This window comes from Myxine glutinosa, chromosome 13 (genome assembly GCF_964187855.1).
Source record: "Myxine glutinosa chromosome 13, kmMyxGlut1.1, whole genome shotgun sequence".
NCBI lineage: Eukaryota > Metazoa > Chordata > Myxini > Myxiniformes > Myxinidae > Myxine > Myxine glutinosa.
In genome coordinates, this window is record NC_136273.1 from 85,803,901 (window position 1) to 85,820,569 (window position 16,669).

Consider the following 16,669-nt stretch of genomic DNA (forward strand, 5'->3'; position numbering starts at 1 on the left):
GCTTCTCTGTCTTCTAGAAACCATTCAAATTGGTTTAAAATACCTTTAGTCAGTGTAGTATACTGTTTATGCTACCAGGTGAGCACCAGGGGTATTGCCCCTATGTTTTGTGTTAAAGCCTGAATTTAAAATGGATTAAATTGAGATTTGTTTTTGTCATTTACTACACATAATACCCCATAATGTCAAAGTCGATTTTTGTTTTACAAATCTTTACAAATGAATTACAAAATGAAAGGCTGAAATGTCTTGAGTCAATAAGTATTCAACCCCTTTGCTATGACTCACCAAATTGAGCTCAGGTGCATCCAACTTGTTTTGATCATCCTTGAGATGTCTCTACAACCTTATTGGAGTCCAACTGTGGCCAATTTAATTGATTGGGCATGGTTTAGAACGAAACACACCTTTCCATATAAGGTCCCACAGTTGATAGTGCATGTCAGCACAGAAACTCCACCATGAAGTCCAAGGAACTGTCCGTAGAATTACGAGATAGAATTGTGAGATATACATAGAGATGGGATCGATCTGGAGAAGGGTATAAAACCATTTCTAGAGTGTTGAAAGTTCCCAAGAGCACAATGAGCTCCATCATTAGGAAATGGAAAGAATATGGAACTACCTAGTCCATGAGCCAGATAAAATTTGACTACCAAAAAAGAGGGCAAATCGCCACTATATTTTTCAGTTAGCCTTACATATTGCCTGTATGAAAAAATGTGATGGACATTTGAATTCGGTAGCTAAACCCATTTTTGCGGCCATTTTCCAAAATGGCCGCCATTTTCATATTTCATCAATTTTCATATCTCATAAATTTGTTGTAATCTATTGACCAGTTCAGAGCTGTGTGTGGTTGCTCTCACAGTCCTAATTATTTCACCTGCAACCGTACCATAAAATAGCTTTTTGGGAATGTTGCTGTCTAAGAAAGGCATTCGGATAATGTGGAATGGAAATGGTGTTGGGCTAGCGGCTAGGGTGCCAGCTTAGGATCCTAGGATCCTGAGTTCGAATCCCGGTCGATCGCTGAATTAACGCCAGGGGGGTTGACTCAGCCTGTCATCCTTCCGGGGTCGGCTAATTGAGTACCAGTTCACTGGTAATTCCCTGTTTGTCGTAAAAAGGCGACAAAAAGGGTTGGCGGCAGGAAGGGCATCCGGCCGTAAAACATTGCTTCAAAAAGGGGACCAAAAAACAACAACAACCACGGTCCCCGAAAAAGGCCAACTTGCTTGCGGGGAAAATGGCCTCTAACGGTGTTTAAAAAAAAAAAAATTTGGCCGTAACTTTTAATCGGCTGGTCTGAGGCACATGCACCCTCCATAAGATATGTTCAGTATGTCATTTGGCATATTTCAAAGTAAACTAAAAGGAAATTTGTTCACTACCTGTCGAGATAATTGGGAAAATATGTAAAAAATGTGTAATTTTCACGCAAAAATGCTCAACTTGCCCAGCTTGGAGAAGGTTGAATATTTTTCATTGCTGGCTGTCATTCATTATTTAATTAATAGGCTGTGAGCTTGTGGAGAGTTTCCCTGTGCCAGTGCATTTTGAGGGTAATTTACACCCAAAAAACATTCTTCAAATCCGTAAAAACGGAATGAAGAATAAAATCTATAAGTTGTGTGTTATATATAGGGACATTTGCAAACAGAAATTTTAACGTAGAGCCATTTTATGTTACTTCAGGTGAAGAATGATATACGTTTGATTGCAGTAATTTCATATATGTACATGATATAATAATCCACTTACCGATAATGGTGTCTGTTCGTATTCTGGTCAGGCTTGTATCGTCTGACTTCTGGGAGTTGTATGCCCCCGGTTGCTCGTCGTACTACCCTTGTTGTTTCACCGCTGACATCATCAGATGGTTGCCAACTGTCACTGGACGTTTCGACCCATTTGTCTTTATGCGGCTTCCAATGGGGATCTTCGCGACGATACCATAACCAGCATGACGCCCTCCCTGCTTGCTCTCCTAGTCTGCGTATAACTGTCCTCCTCTGCCTTCCTCGAATACCTAGCATTTGGCACATCCTCTAAAATGACTGCGCAGGGAATCCGTGACAGTCCACCTCCACAGGGAATAGTCATGTCTTCCAGCCCCTCTGTTGACACATCTCCATCAGCTCGGCGTACTTGGCACTGTTCCTCTCATAGGCCTCCTCGCAGCCTTCTTCCCATGGGACTGCTAACTATCACGATGATGATCTTTCGCTGAGTTGACCAGATAACAACATCTGGCCGAAGGGTTGTATGCGCAATATCTGGAAAGGCTAGCTTCTGGTGCAAGTCCACCTGCATCTCCCACGTAGATCCATCTAGAAGGCACGCCTTTGATTGATGAATATGTGTAGGCCTCTGATGTTCTTGCAGACTTTATATGTAAACAATGTGTGTTCAGTCATCATCGCTATCCGACGAAACGTTTTCAACCTGTAGAAATTCTTCTTCGTCATTCACCATGTTGGAGCATGTCAACAGCTTGCAGGCTTCTGTACATTTGAGTGCATTGATAATACATGTGCAGTAGGGTGGTCCTTATTCCTCAACATTCGGATTTTCTAAGCTCCAACCCCCAGGATTCATTGGAATAGTCGAGAAAACTCTCCTGGTGAACTTTTTTTCCAATCGGACAACATTTACCCCTCCCTCATCGACCTTGAAGTTTCACCCTGAGGAATAAAAACAACAATCCTTGAAAAAAAAAATTTGTGCCATTTATTCCCAAAATGTTAGCTTATAACACACAACATACAGTATTTTATAAATGGTTACCTCATTACACAGTTAAATGTATTAAACTATAACAAAAATCTAAAGCAAAATGTCCCACAAGGCTCCTAGGCCCGTCCGACTTAGTGCTCCTGCTCCTGCTGGGCCGCCACACCAGCAGCCACGGTCTTCTTTCTGGAGTCCGGGAACTCCGCGCGATGACGAGAGACAACTTGGAGGAGAAATTGCAGTTGCTCATCAGCCTGAGTTAGCATTCGGTTGTATTCCTGGATGAGGGCAACTCCTCGCTCCGCGTTGTCGTTGATGACTGCTGTCCCCTGCACGAAGGCCGCCGCTGTCCGGAAGTCTTCCCGCTCCAGCCAGGTCGCGGGATCGGTGTCGAGGAAGCCGTCTTCCAGGCGCAGCTTCTGGAAGAACCGTCACGTGTTGGTTGATACCATGTCTTGCAGTTGGAGTCCTGAGACGTCTTGGCTGGGCAGCTTTGGGCGCTTCGCTGGAGATTCATCTCCCACCGTAGTGTGAAGTGAGGTGAGTATTTGCCTCTTCTCCTCCACCGTGACCAGGGGGTCAAAGAGCGCCAGAGCGCAAGCTCCTCCGAGAGGTACCACAGGAGCCCTTGCAGCTTGGTCAGAGCTGCCTTGCCCACGTCCCGGTTGACGTCCATGTAGGTCGTCAAATCCTTCAGCAGTTGCAGGTCGTGTCGAGGGGCAGCTGCGGCCTCCGGAGCCAGTGTCCAGGCTTTCGCGTACAGGCGACTGTTGCCCTCATCCAGGAATACAACCGAATGCTAAATCAGGATGATGAGCAACTGCAATTTCTCCTCCAAGTTGTCTCTCGTCATCGCGCGGAGTTCCCGGACTCCAGAAAGAAGACCGTGGCTGCTGGTGTGGCGGCCCAGCAGGAGCAGGAGCACTAAGTCGGACGGGCCTAGGAGCCTTGTGGGACATTTTGCTTAAGATTTTTGTTATAGTTTAATACATTTAACTGTGTAATGAGGTAACCATTTATAAAATACTGTATGTTGTGTGTTATAAGCTAACATTTTGGGAATAAATGGCACAAAATATTTTTTTCAAGGATTGTTGTTTTTATTCCTCAGGGTGAAACTTCAAGGTCGATGAGGGAGGGGTAAATGTTGTCCGATTGGAAAAGAAAGTTCACCAGGAGAGTTTTCTCGACTATTCCAATGAATCCCGGGGGTTGGAGCTTAGAAAATCCGAAGTTGAGGAATAAGGACCACCCTAATGTGCAGTCAGATGGCCGGCAAGATCGAGCACACTTGCAAGACAGGAGACTTATCACGACCTCTGGAGCTGGGGAACCTGTCATCCACTTTATAACTGGAATGCCGTTTCCACTTGATGTCCATCCATGACCTGCGATAGGATTGGGAATGTCTGGGGAGTTAATCAAACTACGTCTCCAGATAGCAGCCTGGTAGTTTGCTCGAAGTGTGTGTTGTCGAAGTGTGTCCTCACATGGGGGAAGCTGTCCGGACTCGATTTCCCCGCTTCTGCTACGGAACATTTGGTATCGTAGCTCGTTCACTTCACTTATTTTAGTGGTGCGGCAGTAAAGTTGGCATGTGAAATCTTGAATACAACAACAACAACATGCATTTTAAAGGCCATTTTCCCTGCTAGAGCGGGGGTTAGCCTTGCGGTCCCCATGACAATCTTCTCCATTTTGCCCTATTTTCTTCATCTCTCCTTGTTAACCCCCTTGCCCACATTTCTTCTTCCACCATCTTTAGCCAAGTCTTTCTCGGTCTTCCCCGTATTCTACTTCCTTCTACATTCATTTCCATCACTCTTCTCAACCAGTCACTTTCATCCTTCCTCAACACATGACCAAACCATCTCAACCTGTTCCTCTTCACAGCATCAATCACAGGCTCTATTCCCATCATCTTTCGCAATTCATCATTTGTCTTCCTCTCAACGATACTCCGCACATCCGTCGAACCATTCGCATTTCCACCCTTTCCAACCTTCGTTGCTGCTCTACGTTCATTACCCATGTCTCGCTCCCATAAATCATAACACTTCTCACACATGCAGCATACACCTTTCCCTTCAGCTTCAACGACACTCCCCTCATCATCAGCACGCCACTCAATTCCCGAAACTTCTTCCATGCACATCTCACTCGAGCAACCGTTGCCGAGTCTGATCCACCTTCTCCATTCAGCATGTCTCCGAGGTAGCAAAATGTTTTCACACCTTCCAGCTTCACGCCGTCTCCAAGATCCAACTCAACATTTCCTCCATCTGCAGCTCCCTCTGTGCACACCTTACATTTGAATGTAGCTGCCACACTGGTTAATGACCCTCTCAGACCACTACATTTTTGATGAACCCACTCAGCGCACATTGTACACTGAATGGAGTTCACTCCGACACCCTTCCTACACACAGCACAGGGCCACTTCCCAGTTCTTTCCACCTCACCACATGCTTTACCACTTGCCATCACCTTCGTCTTTCCGATATTCACCTTCAGACCTTTTGTCTCCATACATTCCTTCCACGTGTTCATCTTTTCCTTCAGTCCATCCATACTTTCCGCAATTAACACCAGATCATCTGCATACAACAACTCCCACAGTAAACCCTCCTTTACATTCTGAGCCAGCACCTCCATCACAGCTACAAATAGTAGTGGACTTAGTACCGACCCCTGATGCACTCCCACCTTCACCTCAAACTCAGCACTGTTTCCGTCCTTCGTCCTTACAGCTGTGCGCGCTCTTTTGTACATTGCCATCACTACTCTGATCAACCATTCCTCCACTCCTAACTTCCTCAATGCCCATGTCAATACTTTGCGTGGAACCCGATCGAATGCTTTCTCCAGATCAACAAACCCAAGAAACAACCTCTTCCTCTTCTCCATGTACTTCTCCTGCAACTGCCTCACAATGAAAAGCGCGTCTGTCGTTCCTCTTCCTGGCATGAATCCAAACTGCATTTCGTCGATCTTCACTTTCTTCCTTATCCTCCTCTCCAACACCCTTTCCAATACCTTCATTCCATGCTCCAATAACTTTATCGCTCGGTACGAGCCACACTCCAGAGGGTCACCTTTCCCCTTGTATAGAGGGACGAGGGTACTCAGTTCCTAATACACTGGAATGCGGCCTAATTTCACCACCAGATTACAGATCTCTGTCATTCTCTTCACACCCCAACTTCCTGCTGCCTTCAACATATCTCCCACAACTCCCGTCGGCCCTCCCGCTTTTCTACCCTTCATTGCTTTTATCGCTTCCTCAACTTCCTTCTCAGTTATCTTCTCTGCCGGTCCTAAAACTGGGTTACTCTCGATGTTGCCATCCCATTCATTCTCTGTATTCAACAGCATTTCCATATATCTTTTCCATCTAGCTTTAATTCCATCTGGGTCGACAACGATTTGTCCCACTTCATCCTTCAAGCAGCTCACCCCCATCACATCACACCTCTCTTTCGCTATCTGCTTTGCAATCCTGAATACTGCTTTCTGACCCTCTTCCGAATCCAAGCGTTCTCCGAACATTTTCCTACATGCCTCCTGCGCCTTTGCTACCTCTTTCTTTGCAGCCTTCCTGGCTGCCTTATAACTTTCATGCTCTGCTGTTTCTGCTCCCGTACCCTTCGCCTTCTGCCACTCCTTGACCTTCTTCCTCTTCTCGTCAATCCTCTTTCCAACTTCATCATCCCACCACCATGTTTCCGAGTGCCTCATTGGTCCTTTTGTCCATCCACATACCTCACCAACGGCTCCCAACAGACTAGCTTTCATTGACATCCAACCACTTTCAAGCTCAACCACATCATCCTCGACCCTACTCAGCCTCTCTTTTAATGCCTCCCTTACTGTCACCTCTTTCAACCTCCACACCTTCATTCTCGGTTGGTACTTCACCCGCCGAGCTCTCCTCGCACCTTTCACCCTTACGTCGCAGACAACCAAGTGGTGCTGTGAAACAGCCTCCTCCCCCGGGATCACCTTTGTGTCCCGGAGGTGCCCCCTATCTCGCCTACGCACCATCAGGTAGTCAACGGTTGTCGTTGACCCACCTGACGTGTCTGTAACAAGCTTATTATCCTCTTTCTGGAACTGAGTATTACAAATCAACAAATCAGCTCCATCAGCAAACTCCAAAATCCTTTCACCTTCTCCATTTCTCACACCATATCCGTAACCCCCATGAACTCCGTCAAAACCATCCATACTCCTTCCCACATGTCCATTTAGGTCTCCTCCTACCACAACAACTTCCTCATCTTTCACGTTTTCCATCAGCTTCTCTATCGCACACCAGAACTAGTCCTTCTCTTCATCGCTTCGGCCAACCTGCGGAGCATATCCCGAGATGACGTTCACCAAGAGCTTTCCAATCATCATTTTCACCATCATCAACCTATCACTCACTCTAGTCACACTCACCACACTGTCTACAAACTCCTCAGAAAACAGGACATCAACACCATTCACGCCCTCCAGGCACCCTTGCCACACAAACTTGTATTTCTGTCCCTGCCTACCCTTCACCATTCTCACACCACTTCCCTTCCATCTCGTCTCTTGCACACAACATATGTCCACTCTTCTTCTGACCAATACTTCCACCACTTCTCCTGATCTCCCTGTCATTGTCCCTACATTCCATGTCCCAAACCTCAGAAACCGATCTCCACTTCGGGCTGTACCCTGCCCACATGTAGTTGTAATTGTCATGGTTCTCTTTTTGAGGCAATGTTTTCATGGCCGGATGCCCTTCCTGACGCCAACCCTCTTAGTCGCCTCTTACGACACGCAGGGATACGGCGTACCTATTCTTATCCAGCAATAGGCGTGTATCAGCCTCTTCTTGGCTTGAGTTGAGATCTTCAACTTCTTGCCAACTGTCGTGGGTAAGCTTCAGGCAGAGATCACCACACGTCACAAACATAACTCGGTTTCCAAGCTTCTCTCTCTTCTGTTGGTCTTTCCAGTTTTCAGCTAGGAAAGAAGTGAGCTGGTTTTTGCTCTCGGTACATGACAACAGCCGCCTCCAATTTTGTATATTGTGGCCTGGCATTATCTTGATGAAGGCAACCCCATCTTCTGAACCACGATTAGCGCGCTCAGCAGCTTTGATTGATTGATCTTGGTAGATATCGAATACCACATCGATCCTCTCACTTCCCTCGCTGGCATGGATCATTTGTGCAAATACATGATCAGAGAGTTCATTGAATGTGCGATTCTCACCATGAAGTTTCGGGATGAGTCCCATTGCATCGATGAGGGTAGCAGATGGGTGAGGGACTTCCTCCACTGGTGATACTTTGGTCTCTAGGTATTTTGACAAAACAGCTTTATTCGTCTTTTTCATAGTGCCATCCATGTTTGCTAGCGCACAGGGTAATGGGCCAAGAGGATGACATAGGACATCACGCATCTCCAGTTTTCGGTTTTGGGCAATGATTACCATGTTCGCGAACAACCGTCGGTCAGCTTTCAAGACTGTTTCTTTAGTTGGGCCTTTAGCAGTTTTATTTTTCATGTCACTGAATGTTTTCAACTTGAGCTTCTTGATCGTGTCATGGAAGCCCTCTCCCTTTTGAAGCCGTTGCTCCTGGAATACTGTGTAAGCTTCTTCTCCCTGTTTGCGTGCCGTCAGCAGGCTACTGGAAACCTCAGGTGTAGCAACTGCGCCAGTAGATATACTAACAAGATCTGATGGATCTCTGCCAAAGGGATTCGTCCAGTTGTTATCCATGAGATCAACCAAACTAGCAACATCAGACTCGTCTCTCTTTATTCGTGTCTTCCCAAGGTCTGCATGACTGACTTTCCCAGGACCTTGCGACGAAATCTGATACCGGAGTTCCCTCAGTGCTGATGCTCTATGCTCTGCCGTGAGATAGTAACGTGCAACAGTACCTGGTTTTAGGCTGAATCCACGTGTGCCGGCCGCAGTCTGGGTATCTTTATTTACCGTTTCCTCAGTTGTCTGATCCACAGCAATCTTGGCGAATGGATTGGTATTCCTCAACTGAACGGAAAATCCACTGATTAAAAGTTACGGCCAAATTTATGAGATATGAAATATGAAAATTTATGAAATATGAAATTGGCGGCCATTTTGGAAAATGGCCACCAAAATGGGTTTAGCTACCGAATTCAAATGTCCATCACATTTTTTTATACAGGCAATATATAATTCTAACTGAAAAATATAGTGGCGACTTGCCCTCTTTTTTGGTAGTCAAACTTCAAAATTCGACGGTGGGCACAAGGACTACCCAGACTCTTCCTAGAGCTGGCCGTCCGACCAAACTGAGCAACCGGGCAAGAAGGACAGAACATGCCAGAAAGAGAACGTTCTCTGCAGCACTTCACAAATCTAGGCTTTACGGGATAGTGGCCAGATGGAAGCCATTCCTGAGAAAAAGCACTTGACAGCACACCTGGAGTTTGCAAAAAGGCACGTGAAAGACTCTGAGAGCATGAGGCAAAATATTCTGTGTTCTGATGAGACAAAAATTGAACTCTTTGGCCCGAAGCAAAACGTTATGTATGGCGGAAACCGATCACAGCTCATCACCCATCTAACACCATCCCTATCGTTAATCGTGGTGGTGGCAGCATCATGCTATGGGGATGCTTTTCAGTGGCAGGGACTGGGAGACTTGTTAGGATAGAGGGAACGACTAATGGAGCCAAATACAGGCAAAACCTTGAGGAGAACATGCTTCAAAGTGCAAAAGACCTTAGACTGTGGTGAGGATTTACATTCCAACAGAACAATGACCCCAAGCATACAGCCAAAACAACACTGGATTGGCTTCAGAACAAGAACGTTAGAGTCCTTGAGTGGCCCAGTCTTGAATCCCATTGAGAATCTGTGGAAAGATTTGAAGATTGTTGTTCACTGACACTCCCCATCCAACTTGACAAAGCTTGAGCAAATCTGCAAGGATGAATGGGAGAAACTCTCCAAATCCAGATGTGCAAAGCTGATACAGACATACCCAACTGGAAGCTGTAATCGCCGCCAAAGGCAAAGTATTGACTCTGGGAACTGAAACCTTATGTAAATTAGATGCTTCTGTATTTAATCTTCAATAAATTTGTAAATGGCATTCTAAAAACATGTTTCACTTTGTCATTATGGGATGTTTTGCGTAGATCGGTGACAAATTTTTTAAATTTAATCCATTTTAAATTCAGGCTATAACACAATAAAATGTGAAAAAAGTCGAGGGGTGTGAATACTTTCTGAAGGTGCTGTATATGGTGTGATATTTCAAAAAGTTGTGGACGACTTGTGACAAAATTAGGTGGATGAGTTGGTTTGGCGACAAGAACAAGCCGATTCAATTTTGGGTCGGATCCGGATCTAGATCCGTGGGATACAAAATGTAAACGGTTTCAGCCTGGTGGAGGTATGCTCGCTACCGAGTGCCGTTGTAGTTACCTCCACCACCGAAATTTGATGGAAGTTACGTTTTCATCCGTGTCTGTTTGTTTGTCTGTTTGTGAACAGGATATCTCAAAGTTGTAGACGGATTCGGAGGAAAGTTGGCAGAGACGTCGTGTATGCGACAAGGACGAAATGCTTAGATTTTGGTGAAGATCCGGATTCGGATCCGGCTAGTAGAATTTTTAGTGATTCTTCACCATTGAATGATAGGGCTAAAACCAACATGTAGCAGGTTATCTCAAAAAGTTATAGACGGATTTGGACGAAACTTGGTGGACAGGTTGTGTGTGTGACAAGGACTAATCGATTCGATTTTGGTGAAGATCTGAATATGGATTCGGCTACAAGAGTTATGTAATGTTTAAGTGATTCTTCACCATTGAGAGATCAAGCGAAAAGCGATATATAACATTGGTATTTCAAAAGGTTATGGACGAGTTATGAACAAGTTGGGTAGGTGACAAGAACAAGCCGATTCGATTTTGATTCAGGTCCGAATCCAGATCTGGCCTATCATTGGAATACAAAACGTAAACTGTTCACCAGGTGGAGGTATGCTCTCTACCTAGTGCCATTCTAGTTTTACCTGTTTTCATCATGTTTAGCATACGGAAGAAGAGGACGTCTGAATAATAATAATAATAATAATAATTCATTTATTTTGTATAGCGCTTTTCCAGAAGCCCAAAGGCGCTTTGACAGAGTGGAAAACATAATGCATAACAATACATGAAAACAACAATTGCAAAAAGACAAGAATCAAGAAAACAAACAGCAGCGATATACGGCATATATATAAGACAAGAATCAAAAAGACAAGACAAGAATCAATAGGGAAATATTTAAAGCAAAAGGAGGGAGAAGGAGAAGAGATAGTCAGGGGTTAAATGCTGTGGGTTGAATGTTGAATGCAGCGTTGAACAGGTGGGTCTTTAGTGATGTTTTGAATGTGGTGAGTGAGGAGGAGTCTCTGATGGTGTGAGGTAGTGAGTTCCAGAGGGTGGGAGCAGCAATGGAGAAGGCCCTGTCCCCCCAGGATCTGAATTTGGTCCGGATGGAGGGGGTCAGGAGGTTGGTACCAGCAGAGCGGAGGTTGCGGGTGGGAGTGTGTCTGGAGAGGAGGTCAGCCAGGTAGGATGGGGCCAGGTTATGGAGGGCTTTGTATGTCAAGAGGAGGATTTTGTACTGGATTCTCTGGGGGATGGGGAGCCAGTGAAGCTTGTAAAGGACGGGGGTGATGTGGTCACGGGTCCGGGAATGAGTGAGTAGACGGGCAGCGGAGTTCTGAATGTATTGGAGTTTATTGGTGATTTTTGAGGGTGAACCATAGAGGAGGCTATTGCAGTAGTCCAGACGGGAGGTGATGAAGGCGTGGATGAGGGTTTCTGCAGCCGTGGAGGAGAGGGATGAGCGGAGACGGGCAATGTTTTTCAGGTGAAAGAAGGCTGACTTTGTGATCTGTTTAGTGTATTTATCGAAGGAAAGGGTTTGGTCAAAGATGACGCCAAGATTCCGGATGTGAGGGGAGGTGGATACTGGGATACCGTCGATGTTGAGGGCAAAGTTATGGGTGGATTTTGTGAGCGTTTTTGGGCCAATGATGATTATTTCAGATTTATCACAGTTAAGCTTGAGGAAGTTGATTTGAAGCCAGGATTTTATTTCAGTGATGCAGTTTGTCAGGATAGAGTGGGTGTCGGTGGAGACGGACTTGGTGGAGATGAAAAGCTGGATGTCATCGGCGAAGCAGTGGAATTGGAGACCATGACGGCGGATTAAGTGACCGAGCGGGGACAGGTAAAGGATGAAGAGGAGGGGGCCAAGAACTGAACCTTGGGGGACACCTTGGGGGAGGGGAGCAGTGGGGGATTTGCAGTTATTGATGGAGATGAACTGGCATCTGTCAGAGAGGTATGATTTAATCCAAGAGAGGGCAGTGCCGGTGACGTTAAAGGTGGATTCAAGTCGGGTGAGGAGGATAGTGTGATCGATGGTGTCAAAGGCAGCGCTGAGGTCGAGGAGGACGAGAATGTTGAGGTTGCCAGCGTCAGAGGAGAGGAGAAGGTCGTTGGTGATTTTGAGGAGAGCAGTTTCAGTACTGTGGTTGGAGCGGAATCCGGATTGGAATGTTTCATACAAGTTATTGGCAGAGAGATGATGTTTGAGTTGAGTGGCTACAGCGCGTTCCAAAACTTTTGACAGAAAGGGTAGGTTGGAGATGGGTCTGAAGTTGTTTAGGGTGTCAGGGTTGAGTCCAGGTTTTTTTAGAATGGGGGTAACAGCAGCAATTTTGAGGGAAGGTGGGACGATGCCTGTAGACAGGGAGGAGTTTATTGTTGCAATGATAAGTGGAGAGAGAGCAGGGAGGGAGGCTTTGACAAAGCTGGAGGGGATGGGGTCAAGAGTGCAGGTGGCAGTTTTCATTCCTATGAGGAGTTCAGAGAGGTCAGTAGGAGAGATTGGGGAGAACCGAGACAGGGGATGGCAGGACAAGGGGGGGCAGGTGGTTGGAGGGGGAGCGGGTGCGGCGGTGGTCAAGCTGTTGTAGATGTTGTCAATTTTGCGTTGGAAGAAAGAGAGGAAGGAGATGCAGTTGTCTACTGTGAATGACTGGGTGGTGGTGTTCAGGGGGCGGAGGAGTTTGTTTATTGTCGAGAAGAGTGCTTTTGGGTTTCCGGAGCCAGAGTGGATAATTTGAGAGTAGTAGGCAGAGCGGGCGCGGGAGAGGGCATCTTTGTAGTGTTGTATGTGGTCCTTGTAGGCTTGGGAGTGAACTGTGAGACCCGTTTTATTGCGGAGTCTTTCAAGTTGGCGAGCACGAGTTTTCATCAGGTGGAGTTCAGGGGTAAACCAGGGAGCAGAATGGGTGAAAGAAACTGTTTTGGTTTTTACAGGCGCAAGCTGGTCAAGGCAGGAGGAGAGAGTGTGGTTGTAGTAGTCAGTGAGGTCGGAAGGGGTGTGGAGGTCAATGAAGGGAGAAGTGGACATTTTTTCAGAGAGGGTGGATGAGAATGAGGTAGGTGAAAGAGCGTTTAGCTTACGGAAGTTGATTGTGCGATAATGCCTTGGTGTTGGGGCAGGGATGTTGATGGTCAGAGTGATGGCTAAGTGGTCAGAGAGGGTGAGGTCGGAGCCATAGAGATGGTGCAAATTTAATCCAGTGGAGCAGACAAGGTCCAAAATGTGACCACGGATATGGGTAGGAAAGTCGACATGTTGAGTGAGGTTAAAGCAGGTGAGTAAATCAGTGAAGTCAGTGAGTGGTTATTGTGGAGTCAGTGGAGTCCATGTGGATATTGAAATCACCAAGGAGGAGGATTGAGGGGGAGAGGGAACATAGCTGGGTCAGAAAGTAGGAGAAGTCAGACAGGAATGATGGGTGTGGTTTGGGAGGGCGGTAGACGACAGCCATGACTGACTGCGTGTGACCAGAGAGTTTTAAAGCCAGGTGTTCAAATGATGGAGCAGATGAGATGGAGATGAGGTTGGTCTTGATGTCTTGACGGTGGATAACGGCAATTCCACCACCTCGGCCCTCCGAGCGTGGTTTATTGACGTAGGAATATCCATTGGGTGTGGTGAGGTTGAGTGTGTAGTAGTCCAGAGGTTGTTGCCAGGTTTCGGTGAGACAGAGAAAGTCCAGTTTGTTATCCAGGATGTATTCGTTCAGGATGAGGCATTTATTGTTGAGGGACCGGGTGTTGAACAGGGTGAGCTTGATGTTGTTTTGAACAGCAGGGATGAATTCAGGTGATTTAGCCAGGGTTCGTAGGCAAGAGGTGCGATCGTGTGGGTTGCTGTGACCAGGTGCGCTGGGACGAAGAGTGAGAGTGCGCTGAGCCGACCAGAGTACGGGGATGGAGTGACCTGATTGCAAATAAACAAACTTGCGACCGGAGCCACGGTGAATGTACCTGGGTCGTCGGAGGAGTCCATTTGATTTGATGGCAGAGATGCATGATGGGGTGGAGCGGGTATTGAGCAGAAGAAGCCTTGCGGCGGAGTACTTCAGAGCCATGCCAGGCAGGAGCGAAGGGACGAGTACGAGGCCAAGGTCGAGGAGGCAAAGCGGCAAACGCAGCGGCAAACGCAGCGGCAAACGACTGCAGCCGCTAATCAAGACCACAGCGGCAAACAAGGCCACAAGGCCACCGGCAAACAAGGCCACGGCCACAATCAACGGGAGCGGGCCTTTCGAATTCCGTATTCCGTACCATCAAAAGCAGATTCCGTTATCCAGCGGGAGAACACGCGGCACGTGCGGGTGTGAAAAGGCAGGACAGGTGTGAGATGTCAGGTCAGAAAGGTAGAAGCAGACCCTGTACATCCATCCAGTCGGAGAAGCGGCGAATATGCAACGCCAGCGTCCTCTCGCAACCGAACCCGGAACCGTTCTGTGGAATACAAAGTGGATGTGGACATGCTTTGAATTTTCAGATGCTCTCTAGTTTATATTGCAGTTTAGCCATCAATGAACCTCACTAATGTTACCGAACTAATGTCCCTCCATCCTCTTTCTCCCCCGTGCCTGCTTTCTTTTCAGGAACTCGAGGAGTTCTGCTTCCGGTTCTGCATGAACCACTTGACAGCAGTCACCCAGACAGATTCCTTCCAACGCTTGGATGAAAACATGATCAAAGACTTTGTTGTTCGTGCTGCTCGCAATGGGGCCTTTAAATACTGATATTCTGCTCGCGTAACGCGTGACAAATTCGATTTGACACTTACCACACAGTGTGCAGTGAGGAGCAGTGAGGAACGGTCAGAACGGTCCGTCGGCCGTGCTCATGTGGAGCACCTTCTTGAGTACGTCGAATTTTTGATCTCCGTGTGATCCGAAGCACAAACGAACCACGCATGTTCCTCGAGGTTGTCGATTGCACTCCATGTCATGCGACGTATGTTTTGTGCTTTTTCTTCCTCCTCTCTTTTTGTGCAAAGTGTCTCGACAGATGTGATCGGAATTCCACGAAGCAGATTGCGAGGATGGAACGGGAGTGGACGCGGTGTCATGGCAGATGGTGATGCTCGAGTACAAATACGTGCCTTCATAAACAACAATCACCCACACATTACAAAATTTGAAGCCAAATGCAACAAGTAACATGTCAGAAAGCGACACGCAGTACGTAGTGCCACGCGTGCTCATCCGACATGTCCGTTTGTTTAATGTATTACACGTCACGGCACTACGGCCATGGGACTCCATCAAGAGTAGGCCTGTGGTGTGGTCCGTGGTGAGTGTTGCACTCTTCGTTACTCTCCACCGCTCTCGAAGGCCTAAGTCTTTGACGTATTCCAATCCAGAATGTCGCGATGGCCTGAGTGTTGTGGGGATGTTTACAATGTGATGAAACTGCTGTTCCAGGAATAAGTACAACCTGCAGAAGGTGATTGCAGTTCATTTGCTATTTTCCATTTTTTTATGCAAAGACACTTTTATCAAATGTTACTGTTTTTGTTGGTCCTGTCACGCTTTGCTATCAGAACGGATCTCTTCACAGAGCTACTGTATGATAAGGGAAAATAAAAGATTCACACTTTAACTTGTAATGTTGCTTGTGCCATCAAAATTAGTCCGTTACATCGCAACACCCTTACACACGAGTTGTTTTCCATGAAAATGAAGTCTAGAGTGGGGTTAAGGTGACTATATCCATCAATCGAGGCCCGGAATGTGCACAGTGCTTGCTATGTATGGTCGCCTCGACTATTTTTCTTACAGCAGTTTGTTTGACCTCCTTCGCTCAACCTTTTGGTGAAAAAAAGTCAAGGGATATGAATACTTTTTGAATGCACTATGTCCAGAGAGATGGCCGTGATCTCATGTCTGACATTGAGGGCCTTCATCCATTGTTGGGAGAGTATATATAAGCTGCATGTCCAAGGTAGAGTGACCTGGTCTAAATCAGAATTGGTGATTTGAGATGAAACTGTTGGAGAAAAAGTAGGATTTCATATCAACTTGTGGTGAGGCAGTTGCCCTGAAACAACTTGCCTTTGCCTCATGGAAGGCTAATCCAACTAAAAGCAATCTCGGTTCCTTCGACAAAGCTCAGAACAAGTGTGTGTCTACCCTCAGGAGAGCCACGAAACAATATCTCTACTCTCAAGACTGAACTCTCAAACCTGTGTCCCTCCTCCAAATCCTGGTGGCGTCTGGTAAAATCAGGTTTTTTGGTTGTTTTGTTTTTTGTATACAAGATCGAGACTCATGAAAGAGCCAGCATTAATCACACAAAAAGTCAAACCGACACATAAAACACAAAATAAGGAGAGCGGTAGACAAGATGGGGAGAGAGGGGGAAGGACACAAACACAACATTTGAGAGCAGGGACATCGAGAGAACTGTGGGAGGGAGAGGGCTTGGGGGGAGGTGGGAGAGGTATAAAACATATGAACACTGCAAGGACTTCCAGGAAAGAAGTTGGAATTTCAAAAAAGTGGATCTGGGGTGAATTAGC

General features: G+C 46.5%; 2 protein-coding genes across 3 annotated transcripts in view; one reads left to right on the forward strand and one right to left on the reverse strand.

The window, feature by feature from the left end:
* RCBTB1 (RCC1 and BTB domain containing protein 1) overlaps nt 1–15,750 on the forward strand; it is a 67,559-nt gene extending 51,809 nt beyond the window's left edge. For both annotated transcript variants that reach the window (XM_068134736.2, XM_078767725.1), the window contains one exon: nt 14,748–15,750. In XM_068134736.2, the coding sequence (XP_067990837.1) occupies nt 14,748–14,888 (141 nt within the window). In that variant the 3' untranslated portion in view covers nt 14,889–15,750. The remainder of the gene's footprint in view (nt 1–14,747) is intronic.
* Nucleotides 1–16,669, reverse strand: part of PELP1 (proline, glutamate and leucine rich protein 1) — a 359,306-nt gene that overhangs the window by 105,038 nt on the left and 237,599 nt on the right. The gene's annotated exons all lie outside the window — the stretch shown is intronic.